At 41.5% G+C, this 14,083-nt stretch overlaps 1 protein-coding gene across 1 annotated transcript in view; it reads left to right on the top strand.

Moving 5' to 3' along the window:
* LOC141167050 (A.superbus venom factor 1-like) overlaps window positions 1-14,083 on the top strand; it is a 182,199-nt gene that overhangs the window by 58,685 nt on the left and 109,431 nt on the right. The window contains exons 12-15 of the mRNA XM_073654376.1: window positions 4,898-5,101; window positions 5,381-5,578; window positions 12,894-13,055; window positions 13,160-13,289. Coding sequence (XP_073510477.1) covers window positions 4,898-5,101; window positions 5,381-5,578; window positions 12,894-13,055; window positions 13,160-13,289 — 694 coding nt within the window. The remainder of the gene's footprint in view (window positions 1-4,897; window positions 5,102-5,380; window positions 5,579-12,893; window positions 13,056-13,159; window positions 13,290-14,083) is intronic.

Below are 14,083 nucleotides of genomic sequence, written 5' to 3'. Positions count from 1 at the left end.
TAGGGGTGTAAAAAACAAATATTCTTTTTGATCAGTTTTTATAACATTTTCTTAGGGAGGTGCAATTGCTGAAAGTTTGCATCTCAGGCTTTTTTTTTTTTTTTTCCTCTGTACAATGTTTAGCGTGCAGGTTAATAAATTTTATATTTTAAAAGACCTGACTTGTAGTGTGACAGAGAGGACTTTAAATTTTATTACATTTTTTATAAAGGCTAAAGGAGGATTATTTGAATTTTCATACGTTTTTATATTTTTTAATAATATTTTAGTCCCCTTAGGGGACGTGAACAGCTTTAACACATGTGATAAATGGCTGTTTTCTCAGCATTTCTCACATGTAATAAAGCTGTCAAACAGTCGCAAATCATGTTCACGGAACGGGAAAAACTTACACGTCGAGCATGCCGATGATAAGAGGTACTCGTCCGAGTATGCTCGTAAATCTCGAGCAACAAGCATACTCGCTCAACACTAGTTTACATACAAAATACAAATATAAAATTACAGTGAAGAGACTAACATTGACAGATTGGTACAAAGGGGGAGAGGACTCTGCCTTTGTGGGCTTACCGTTTACAGGGTAATGGGGAAGGAGAGAATCGGTCGGTTGTGGGGTTGCAGCACCTCCGATGGTGGTGAGTTGGCAGCTGGATCACTGCAGGCTATACGCTATCTTGAAGAGATGGGCTTTCAAATTCTGTCTGAAGGATCCAAATGTTGGACATGTTGGGGCATGGAATTCCAGAGGATGGGGGATGCTCGGGAGAAGTCTTGAAGGCAATTTGGTGAGTACTCTCTCTCCAGTACGAGACACTATGTGTCCAGTATGAACCTCGAACTTTACAATTTGAGTTCGCTCATCCCTAGGAGTCACTGAATGTTCATTTAGTGAGGTTTGAGGAAATCCATTTGAGGGCATGGTCTTTGATGCCTTGGGAAGAGAAGATCTGTAGTAGGAGGGAGTGGTCGACTGTGTTGTAGGCAGAGGACAGGTCTAGAAGGAGGAGTAGAGATAATTAATTTTCTGTTAGCTTTGCTGCTAAGTAAGTCTTTAGTCATTTTGGCTAGGCCAATTTCAGTGAAGATGTGGGGATGGAAGCTGGATTGTAGGCTGTCCAAGAGTGAGTTGGAGGCGAGGTGAAAGGAAAATTCAATGTGGAGATGCTGTTAGAGGAGTTTGGAGGCGAATGAGATTAGAAATATGGGGCGATAGCTGGACGTAGAGGATGGGTCAAGGGATGGTTTCTTCAGGGTTGGTATGGTTATTGTATGTTTGAAAACAGAAGGGAGGACACCAGAAGTTAATGATAGATTAAAGAGATGGGCTAGGGCTGGGATAAACATGGTGGTGAGGTTGGGGAGGAGGTGGCATGGGATGGGGTTAAGTGGACAAGTGGTGAACTGTGATTTGGATAGAAGATATGTAAGGTTTCCATCACTGATGGTGGGAAGGAAGGTTATGAGAGAAGGTCAGTGGTCTTTTACATTAAGAGGTTGTAGTGGTTGAACAGTAAAGACTTGTCTAATTTTGTTGATATTATTTTTGAAATGTAGGGCAGAAATTATGGAGGTCAGAGGGGAGCAACAGTGGATGGAGGAGGGAGTTAAAGTATTACATAACTGTTTGAGGTTATGGGATAAAGATTATTTGAGGGTTGTGAAATATTAGTGTTTAGCAGATGTGATTGTCGACTTGAATGTAAGAATTGCTTATTTGAATGTGGTGAAGTCTTCCTGTGAGTGTGCTTCCTTCCAGTGCCGCTGCGCAACCCTGGACACATGCCAAAGCTTTTATTTTTAGGTTGATGTGCCAGGGTTCAAAAAGAAGAGAACATGAGTGAAAATGGCTAAAACATACAAATTTTATTGAGTCAAATATAGTAAAAATTACACATATATAAATGGTTCAACAGCATAATAATTAATGGACTGAAGGTGCAAGGTGCCAAGGTATGCAGCAAATTGCGACAGAGGGTCCATAGATAGAAATAACATCAGCGATGTAAGAAAAAAATGGATCACCTGATCGGTTCAGGTAAATCCATGACACATACATAACAAAATACCAGGGCCCACCGGCTCCCACAAGTCCGCAATATGTGTCCCATATAAGAAAAGAACATTGAGAAAATAGCGCTTACCAAAATAGGACCCACGTGCCGGAAGATGCCACAAGGGGGATTGTAATGACAGGGCGTCTCGACGCACGTTTCGCTTATAGAAAGCTTTATCCAGAGAAGTATACCAGAGATAGATTAATAGGACCTTTAAGTACGCCCAGGAGTAGGTCATGTGACGTATCACGTGATCGGTATGCGTGATGTATTCTCACAAGGGGCCTACCATGGCGCATGCGCCGCAGATCCAGACCCACCCCTCCCCATGGGTCACGGCCGTCAGGCCCACCGCACGCATCAGTGGTGCGTTAATTGACGTCGCACAGCAGAAGCACACAGAGCATCATAGATAGCCGGGCACATGAGTGGGGCACGGAGGACTACGGCATAAGCGAACCTAGGTCCAAAGTGAGTATGACGGCCCAATATTAGTTTTTAAAATCAAAAACTGCAAACATTCAAGGAAAGAAAATCCGATTAAGGAACTCTATGACTCCAAGATGTGAACACCCATCTCAAATAGATACAGTAAATATCAGAAAAATAGCAAGACATTATTATCAAAAAGTACAACAGGGTTGTCTATTGATTTGTACCCTTTTGCTCTGTACAAGACAGGCGAACAAGTCAATAGTTGATGCCAGTGTGGCATTGTAGTAAACGGTGGCTGTGTCTGTGACATCAAGTGAGGATATGGTCAACGGTGGAAGAAGACAGTCAGAAAGCGCGTATCGAGCCGTGAGAGGTTTCTGCGGGGGAAGGAGATATGACTCGCCCCCTGGGCCGTGGGGCACGCGGATCCGGGCGATAGGGGAACGATGGGGGTAGTAGTAGTGGCGGCCCGGTCCCGCGGCTCAGGGTGGTCAGGCCAATGGTAGTCTGCTACGTGCTTCAGATAATGTCCGACTACGCCACCCGTGGATTGCGGTTATCAGGAACCGCCGCTGCATGCAGACCGCTGGGGCTGATGAAGTGTGCAGCTGGGGTAGTGTGACTCCCCACGGGAAGAGTGCGGCCCCAGGGCAGTGTAGTGGATGGTGGGAGTGATGGTGGTGAAGGTCCCAGTACCGGTAGTGCCGGAGGAGCAAAGGAGCACACGGACAACAAGTTACAGTCCAGGGTCTTTACTCACAGTTCGTTTGTTCCGGGTCACTTCCGTCGGCAGTGACCGCCCGAGCCGTGCTGCGTCCACCAGGTGAGGGGCTCGGTCAACTCCCAGGCAGTTCAGGAGCATGGCACAGGACCCCCTTTAATCCTTTCTCTGGCCTGCCTCACCAGTGACCCACTTTTGTCCAGCTGCCGCGGACTCGTGCGGTTAAACGTGGGCCCCGTCCTCCGCTGTCCTATATGGTGCCTTCCTAGCAGGTTTGATGAGGTGTCGCACCAATAGATGATCACGACGACCGGTCTTTGGCTGAGGGTAGTTTCTCCTCCACCAACTTGGGCTCTGGTACCCTTAATCTGCCTGACCCTTCACCCTGTATTCTCGTGGGTTCTTAGGGTCCCTTCCACCTTCTTGTTCCTGAGCCCTTCTGTTTCTCTCTCTCTTTCTTTGCAGTTCCTTTCTGTTTCTGTTCCTTTCTGTTCCTTTCTCTTGGAGCTGAGATGAGCCAAAATCTCAGCTCCCCTTCACCTCCTCCTCGGCCTCTCACTAGGCCCTTCTGGAGTAGAGCTCCTACAGAGCCTCTACTCCCTGTCTTCTCCTCTCTGGACAGAACGAACTTCTCTTAGAGCTAAGATGGTGCCCACCTTTTATACCTCCCTCTGACCATGAGCCCAGGTGACTAGCAACCAATGGGCTCCTTCCTATGCTCAGGAACCAACCCCTATCTGCCCCTACAGCACTGGGTATTCCACCCCCCTCCCCACTCCAGGCAGGGACATAGTCGGTCGTGCCTGCACTTATGTCTATTGGGAGCACCGTTGAGCTGTCCCTCGGAAATGGGGTGTGTGTGCTGTATGCAGCTAACTGAGCCCTGGTCCATACTCCATCCTTACCTGGGAGTGGAATATCACACCTCTGGTCTGAGGTGCAATACCCCTGTAGCGGCCGAACCCTCGGGGCGCTACAGATATAGCTGCTGGATTTGAGGGCTAATGAAAAAGTCAGGAATGAGAAAGTGAGCAGATTGTAGTCTGATAGGGAGAGAGGTGAGGTTGTGGGATTAGTTATGGAACAGAGATTGGTGAAGATAAGGTCTAGTAAATACCCATCTGTGTGGATGGAAATGGAGGACAATTGAGTGAGACCAAAAGATGAAGCAAGTGACAGGAATTTGGAGGATGACGACTAGAGGGTGTGAGTGGAGATGTTGAAGACACCTATGATGATGATCTGAATGTCAGAAGAGCAAAAGTAAAGAAGCTCGGTGGAAATGTGGTCCATAAAGGTGGTAGCGGGGTCCGGTGGTCTGTAGGATGAAAAAATGGAATCGCTAAAGCTAAAATTGGTTATGGCGGGAAAAGTTTTAAAATTAAAATTCCTTAGCTTTGAGTTATGTTGACCACTCTTATGCTAATATAGTTGAAATGGTTATGAGCATGTATGTTACTTTTTTGAGAAGTGAACATTTTAGATAAAGGTCCTCAGTTTTAATAGTCCAATAGCTAAGTATTTTACTCTCCAGCGTGTAGTGTAATTGTGTATTTGGAGAAAATGGGCTGACGAGTCATTTGTGAATCAATCTCTGTAGTTTGTAGATTTTTCAAAATCAGCTTTTGATAGTTTTGTCTTATAAAAAGAGTTCATATTTATTTCTTACAAATATTTCTGATTATAGGTGAAAACAGCAAATCCTGCGCTCTCTGATGCCAGGCAAGCAACAGCATCAATGACAGTCAACGCTTATCAGTCAGATGGGAATTATTTGAACATTGGCCCCATTGTAGCAGAAGTGAAACCTGGATATAGTGTCACTGTAAATTTCTTGATTCATAACTCTAACCCAGCCATTCAGAACCAGATACCGCACTTCACCTACCTGGTAAACGGTTTCTACTTTTTTTTTGTATAACTTTTTATTTTAAGGGTGAAATCACAAGATTATCTTTAGACACAATAGCCTCTGTCTTTGTGTAGAATTATTTATTAATTTTCACCAAGGAAAAACATCATGGCATCTGCAACAATTTAGAATTCTATCCTTAACATTTGCCCATGAAGCCAGAACTTGTCGTTATTCTATCATCATGATTATTATTTATAAATGGCGAATATGACTGAAATGTAAGATACATTATGTGTCCAAATTTTTTTTTTTAAGATCATGAGCAAGGGAAGGATCCTGAAAGTGGGAAGACAACCTCGGTATCCCGGTCAGGCTTTGGTTACTATGTCTCTCCTCATCACAGAAGAATTGATTCCATCCTTCCGTATAATTGGATATTACATGGTTGGAAATGAGATTGTTTCGGATTCTATCTGGGTGGAAGTAACAGACTCGGAACAGTGTATTGGAACGGTGAGGCATCTTACCGGGTATATAAAAGTTATTTTATGCAATATGTAGGGATCCAAACTCTTAGGTAGGCATTAGGTAGCATTCACACAGGCAATGCGGTTTGATCCAAACATGTGCAGTTTTGCTGCTTTCATAAAACTCCAAGGGATTCAAAACCAAAACAGCCTCTGTGGGCACAAAGGTATAACAGGAACTAGACAATTCATTTAGCAGGTGCATGTAAGTCAGTGTGGGCTCACCCAAACGGATTACAGTCCTCTCTCTCAACTTCTGGTTGAGACTGCCAACACCAGAAGTCTTCTGTTCCTCCCAGATACAACATGGTGATATATACAAACCGTTCTCCAGTAGCAAACTTTACACAAAGAAAAGGTACGGTCCTACCAGCCTTCAGCCTGATCTCCAGCAGCTTCCAGCACCAAACAGAAGTGTTCAACTCCATGTACAGTTCACACTGAACAAGCTGCAGCTTCCACATATTTTTCTGCAGCTCCAACACACAGACTGCTCAGCTTTACTAGCTGACCTGTTCAGACTCTGGCTTGTCTCTCTCTCAGCTACAGCTCACATTTTGGCTGGCCACTCATCAGCTTCAACACACTCTACTCAAAACCCAGCAGATGGACACAGGGTGAACCCATTTCCTATTTTTTAATCAAGGCTAGCTAGGTGCATCTAATTAAATCCTGCATTGCTAGGATTTAACCCAGTCCTACTTGGCTTTGCTACATATATAATTATCAAACTAGTGGTATGGCTGTATACACTGTGTGCACAATTATTAGACAATTTGTATTTGAGATGATTAATTTTATTATTGAACAGCTACATTGCTATTTATCAATTCAAAAGGTTAATAAACCTGAAATGTGAATATTTAAGAAAGTAAAATTAAGGTTTAGCTTTTCTTGGTAGAATATCTATGTGTGCAGAATTATTGAGTAAATAGTAATGTACAGAATTATTATGGCACTAGATGAAAAATGCAAACTTTCCAATCTCACTTGCTTATTTTTATCCGTTACAGTGAGAATAAGAACCAATCAACTGAAAATATGAAAAAATACATTTTTGCCATTTAAAAAAAAAAAATCTCAGTGACCTTTATAATAATATAGTCATCCCTTCATTTCAGTAACTGTCGTAAACTCCAGCCATACAGAAAATAAAATAGAAAGAGGTGAAGGTCAGCGATGTCAGAAGTAAAGGGGGAGGAATTACCGTACTCACCTAAGATTGTTGTGCTGATCAGGCGCAGCTCTGATTACAGCAAGAAAACGGCAGTCCCAGATCACTGTTGCACCTTCCACCTGCCCCAAATGCCTAGCGCAGGAGCCGTAGCATGGAGAGAAGTGAGGGGATTAAAAGGGGTGTTATGTATTTTTGAATATCTGATTTTTATTATATTAAACTTTTTCATTCATTTTAGTTTTTCTTGGTGTTAGAACATTTTTTTGTCTGTGATTAAGAAATTGATTGATTCCATGGATGGAGCTTATGGAAAGAAGTGAGGGGAGTAAAAGGGCAGATGGCATCAGGGTGCTGTGAGAGAGGAGACCAGGCAGACTGGATGAAGACAATGATTTAATGAACACTCAACAATTAAATCATTGTCTCACAGCACCCTGACGGCATCTGCCCTTTTACTCCCCTCACTTCTTTCCATAAGCTCCATCCATGGAATCAGTAAGTTTCTTAATCACAAAACAGACAAAAAAAAATGTTCCAACACCAAGAAAAGCTAAAATGAATGAAAAAGTTTAATATAATAAAAATCAGATATTCAAAAATACATAAATAAAAAAATAGAAATGGAAAGGAAAAATGAGAGGGGGTAGAAGAACCTTTTGCGTTTCAGACAAACATGTCCTTAATCTTAATCAGTTGACGTAAAGAAATAAAAAACAAGAGGAACTCCATGTGTAACACCATGGGCAACAGGTAAGGGTTAGCTGGAGGGGTGGTCACTCACCTGAACACGTGGTGCGCTGCACAACTACGTAAGGAGTGATGTATTATTATTATTTATTTATATAGCGCCATTGATACTCCAATTGTGCCTGCTACTCTGGCCGCTGTACTCACACCAAATGGAGAGAGGACATAACAAGTGAAGGAAAGAGGAATCCGGTGGATCTCGGGTGATGCCGCTAACAGAGGTTAATCCAGGCGGTAGGTATAAAAAAAAACTTCCAATTTATTGCAAAGCGTTTTGGAATAGAACCTACTCTGAAATGTTTTACAATAATTGGAAGTTTTTTCATACCTATAGACTGGATTAACCTCTGTTAGCGACAGCGGCCGAGATCCACCGGATTCCTCTTTCCTTCACTTAATCTGTTGACGATCATCTTTTTGAGCAGCACCAACCACAGCCACCCAGGCACTGATAAGAGAGGTGACTGTTCTCCTTCACCATAAATCATCCATTTAAGAAGGGCCCACAAGTTCTCAGTAGGGTTCAGGTCAGGTGAGGAAGTGGCCGTCTCATTATTCTGCTCTAAGGCCTCTACAGGCAGCCATTGAGTGGAGACTTTGATGCTGCTATGGAGCATTGTTCTGTATAAAAATCATGACTTTCTGGAAAGATGATGACTTTTTTATGCACCATTGCTTGAAGAAAGTCTCTTATAAAAACAGGAAGTAGGTTTGGGATTTTGAGTTCATCTTCAACCCGAAAAGGTCCAACTAATTCATCTTTAATAATACCAACCCAAAGCAGTAATCCAACTCCATCTTGCTGGCATCTGAGTTGCAGTGGAGGTCTGTGCCCATAACTGATCCAGTCATGGACCCATCCATCTGGTCAATCAAGAGTGACTCTCATCCTATCAGTCCATAAAACCTTTGAAAAATCTGTCTTTAGATATTTCTCCCAGGCAGAAGGAGTTGTCAGAGGGGTGCTGGCAGTGAGGGAAATTCAGCAGATGCCCCAGACTGCAGGGTGCAGACCCAAATCCGGGACTGTCTGCTGTATCCAGGATGGTGGGGACTAGAGATGAGTGGATGGATTCACGGAACTCCAGTCCAGATCAATGGTACCTGGCGACTGGACAGGAGGCCGCGAATCTCTAAGCTTCCGGGGTCCCTGGTGGCTTTTGATCACCAAGGGCCGCGCAATATCATCTGTGCGTCCTGCTCATCTCTAGTTGGGACCTGTGGGTTCTTTTTTTGTTCCCTCATTCACAGTTGGAGCCACCAGAACTTTCTCATCTCTATGTAGCTTCACTACACGACATCCGGCTTTTTTGTGTCTGTAAGGCCGTGTTCACACTGGGTAGAAATACTGCTTTTTTTCTTTTCTGCAGGATCCGCACCAAACTCCACATTAACAATCTTCTCCCCCTTATTTGATGCGTTTCTGGTGCAGATGTGAAGCCGCATTTTAATGTGCTTTTTATAGTACAGAAAAGCTTTCATTCTGCACTTAATAAAGTATCTGCATTTTTTTAGACTCCACATAGAAGCATCTAGAGAAAAAAAAGCACCAAAACCGCACCGAAGAGCAGCGCCCTTGGGTGCACAGTGGGGGCATTTTTTGTTAAAGTAGTTTTTGTTACGGATTTTTTACACAAATGGGGTAAAGAAAAAGGGGGGAGACATAAATACACAGTAATATAGAAAAAAGGGGGAGACATATCATAAATACACAGTAATATAGAAAAAAAGGGGAGACATAAATACACAGTAATATAGAAAAAGGGGGAGACATATTATAAATACACAGTAATATAGAAAAAAAGGGGAGACATAAATACACAGTAATATAGAAAAAGGGGGAGACATATTATAAATACACAGTAATATAGAAAAAAAGGGGAGACATAAATACACAGTAATATAGAAAAAGGGGGAGACATATTATAAATACACAGTAATATAGAAAAAGGGGGAGATATAGTATAGATACACAGTAATATAGAAAAAGGGGGAGACATATTATAAATACACAGTAATATAGAAAAAGGGGGAGACATATTATAAATACATAGTTATATAGAAAAAGGGGGAGACATAAATACACAGAAATATAGAAAAGGGGGCGACATATAACTACACAGTAATATAGATAAAGGGGGAGACATATTATAAATACACAGAAATATAGAAAAGGGGGAGACATATAACTACACAGTAATATAGATAAAGGGTGAGACATATTATAAATACACAGAAATATAGAAAAGGGGGGAGACATAAATACACAGTAATATAGAAAAAGGGGGAGACATTATAAATACACAGTAATATAGAAGCAAACAAGAACAAAATAATAGCAAAAAAGCAACATTTAAAGGGATAAAGGATACAGGCAAAATAAAGGGTGGAAAGGGTTAAGGATGATAAAGGGTAAAATATGGTTTATTAAGGAAAATGGGAAAAAAGGAAAAATTGAAAATTAAAGGGATAAAAGAAAAATGAAACGATTGGTATATACAGAATAGGCAAGGGAAAGGGGTTACGATACACATAAAAGATACCTTATGCATAAAACATTTAAGAGATGGGTGGGGAAGAAAATGAATGGGAAAGGCAAGGAAAGAAAAGGGAAAGGAAGGACACCTGTAAAAATAGGTGGAGAGACAAGTGTATAGATAAATACTAACTTCTAAATAATGTAAAATACTGTTTGCTGGACTCTAATAGCAGGTGCAGTTCTCATGAAATCACATCCACTTTGCTTCGACAATTAAGCACAGCAGAATTTTTGTGCAAAAAAAGCATCAGAAAACATGCGGCATTTACATTACATGTGAACACGGTCTAAATTTTGAAGCAAAGTGAATGTGAATCCATGAAATCTCCGACCTCTGTGGTCTGAAGACGCTGCTGAACTCTGCGATTTTGGTGCATTTTTTCACTATAGACTTCTTCTGAAAAAAAAACGCATTAAGAAAAAAAACGCACCTGCATTTTTAAGTGCAAAATCAAAGCTTTTCTGCACTATTAACCCCTTACTGGCCCAGAGCGTATTAGTACGCCCCAGGCGATCACCCCCCGGTTCAGTGAAGGCTCCGGCGCTGAGCCCACACTGAACCGAGCACATGTCAGCTGGTTATTTCAGCTGACATGTCCCTGCAACAGCCGCGGGTGGAATCGCGATCCACCCGCGGCTGTTAACATGTTAAATGCCGCTGTCAATCTCTGACAGCGGCATTTAACATCTCCATGCCGGAAGCGCGGCATTAGCCCCGCCCATCGGTGACCCCGTCACGTGATTGTGGGTCACCGATGGGTGGTCATGACAACCCTGGGTCTGCAGCAGACTCCAGTGGTTGTCATGTAAAGATTACTATGAGCGCCACCTAGTGGTCGGCACTCATAGTACAGGAGCATTTCTGCTACATAGAGGTGATCTGCTCATCGCCTCTATGTAGCAGAGGCGATTAGGTAATTGCTGCTTCTAGTCTCCTATGGAGACTATTGAAGCATGCAAAAAGTTTTAAAAATATGTTTTTAAAAATATTTAAAAAATTTAAAAAATATAAAAGTTTAAGTCACCCCCCTTTTGCCCCATTCAAAATAAAATACTAAAAAATAAACCCCACATACACATATTTAGTATTGCCGGATTCAGAATCGCCCGATCTATCAATATAAAAAAAGAATTAATCCGATCGGTAAACGGCGTAATGAGAAAAAATTCCAAACGCCAGAATTACGTTTTTTTGGTCGCTGCAACATTGCAATAAAATGCAATAACGGGCGATTGAAACATCGTATCTACTCCAAAATGGTATTAATAAAAATGTCAGCTGGGCATGCAAAAAATAAGCCCTCACCCGGCCCCAGATCTCAAAAAATGGAGACGCTATGGGTCTCGGAAAATGGCGCCATTTTAAAAAATAAATAAATAAATTAGCAAACTTTGGATTTTTTTTTCATGCATGTTTGGTGTATACGAGCTTGTAATGACATGGAGAATAATAATGGTAGGTCAGTTTTAGCATCCAGTGAACGTGGAAAGAAAAAAAAAAAAACTGTGGAATTGCATTTTTTTTTGCAATTTCACTGCACTTTGAATTTTTTTCCCGTTTTCCCTTACATGATATGGTAAAACCAGTAATGGCGTTTAAAAGTACAAGTCGTCCCACCAAAAAATAAAAATGCTATGGCTCTGGGAACAAGGGGAGCAAAAAACGAAAATGCAAAAACGGAAAGTCCCAAGGTCGCGAAGGGGTTAAAAAAGTGTTAAAAACTCTGCTTCATATCTGCACTGAAATCACATCAAATAAGCAGGAAAATGCAGCAAACTCCAATAATCAGAGAAGATTGTTATTGCACCTTGTGGTGCAAACACCTGCAGAAGAAAAGCAGCTGTGTTGTGCGGGTCATTACGATTACAGGGACACCAAATATGTCCATGTTATTTGCTGATATGTGATGTTCATCATTTTAAATAAAACACATTAAAAATGACAATATTTTTTTCATTATCAAGTGTTTTTCATTATTATTTTTTAGCAATTTTATAGGCTGAAAAATCTCATATTCTTCCTGTAGAATAAAAATACATACCTTGTACACAGCAGTGTATTTCTATCAGTACATTCAGCATATAGTCAGATCCTGCAATACAGATCAAGCAGACAGAATTCTCCTAATAAGCAATGACTTCACTAGAGCTTGTGGCTCAGCAGCTTAAGTGTCCATGTCAATAATGATTTAAGGTTGTGAGCTCAAGACCAGTGACTCCCAGAAAAAAAAATACATTTTTGTAATTGCTCATAAATGTACTACTTTTATAGGACCAAAAAAATCATTTTCTTTAGTTCAGTATACAAGCACCTTAAAAATACATTGTTATACACAATGTATTTCTAAGGAGATGTAGACACTGTTTCTGGAGTCATTGCCTGCAATGTAGAGTCAAGATAACCAAATTCTCCTATGTTCATCATTGAGAGCTGTAGCTCAGTGGTTGGAGCTACAGCCTCTGGATACTGAGATCCCCTGTTGATGTAAGTTCAAAGTCCCAAGGAGATGTAAACACAGGTGAAAGAAGAAGAGGTGAGAAATTTAATTTATTCACTGACCCCAGAGGAGGAGGAGCTACAGAGTGGGAGATCACCTGTGCCATGACAGGACAGTCCCGCCAAACATGGGACGGTTGGGAGCTATGTAACAAGTATCATATTTGTTGCTGCACGACCTATATACAGCAATAGCACAAATTTTTCTTTAGTAGAATCGCCTTTACAGTTTCCCCTTAAAAAAAAGTATATCATACTGTTCATGGAATCTAATTTACAATGTTACCACTTGCACTGGATAGAAATCTTTGCTGACGAGCTTATGTTATACCTTGAAATAGCTGTCGGTGACAGGTTACAACAAGAGAGACAATGAAGTCAAGAGTCCTGGTTCTTCCATGAAACTGAAATTGCAAGCAGATCACAAGGCCTATGTGGGACTGGTGGCCGTAGACAAAGGTCTCAATGTGCTGAACAAAAAATTTAAGATGTCCCAAAAGAAGGTGAGAAATTAGTTTTAAACTGCATTAGAAATTACTACATCCAAGTGTGACAAGTGATGTATTTGTTAGGGTTAAAGCTACCCATGTCTGCCTTATCTGTCTAGGTCTGGGACACCATGGAGAAATCAGACACTGGCTGCACACCAGGGAGTGGTGCCAACAGTATGGGGGTGTTTTATGATGCGGGTTTGGCCCTGCAAACAAATTTCGAGAGAACAACCCAGGAGAGATCAGGTAACAGAGATCATTTCTTGATTAGGGATGAGCAGAGCCGTGTTTCGGGTACCAGAACTGTACCGAACTTGAACCGGAACCCAAACCTCATGGAAAACAATGGGAACCCGAACTTTTGAGCTGTAAAATCTCTTTCCTCCAAGACTTCCCTCGGTACTCCAAACTTTGCAACGGGCTTTCGGGAGAAGTCTGTGTTCGGCATTTACCACTGGACACTAACTGTCCAGTATTAAGCCCGAATTTTTAAGTTGGGGTTTGCTCATCCCTACTCCTGATGTTAAAAATAAATATTTCTTTAGAACTTTATCAATGAGCTTAATAAGAATGGAAATTCCGGGAGGATTCCTGAGGGATAAAGTATAACATAGAGAACAGTAGTGGTGGAAGTTGCATGAGACAAGTCTACAAGGAGAGAAGGTGAAGAGGTGACTAGAAGAAGAGAGGCATGTTAGAAGTCATGACCGTAAGAGTACAGTACAGACCAAAAGTTTGGACACACCTCATTTAAAGATTTTTCTTTTTTTTCATGACTACGAAAATTGTACATTCACACTGAAGGCATCAAAACTATGAATTAACACATGTGGAATTATATACTTAACAAAAAAGTGTGAAACAACTGAAAATATGTCTTATATTCTAGGTTCTTCAAAGTAGCCACCTTTTGCTTTGATGACTGCTTTGCACACTCTTGGCATTCTCTTGATGAGCTTCAAGAGGTAGTCACCGGAAATGGTTTTCACTTCACAGGTGTGCCCTGTCAGGTTTAATAAGTGGGATTTCTTGCCTTATAA

Source organism: Phyllobates terribilis, unplaced genomic scaffold (assembly GCF_046119375.1).
Source record: "Phyllobates terribilis strain yellow unplaced genomic scaffold, ASM4611937v1 Scaffold_11__3_contigs__length_659146591, whole genome shotgun sequence".
In the NCBI taxonomy this organism is placed as follows: Eukaryota; Metazoa; Chordata; class Amphibia; order Anura; family Dendrobatidae; genus Phyllobates; species Phyllobates terribilis.
Note: the sequence above shows the minus strand (reverse complement) of the source record. Positions and strands in the feature narration are given on the sequence as shown.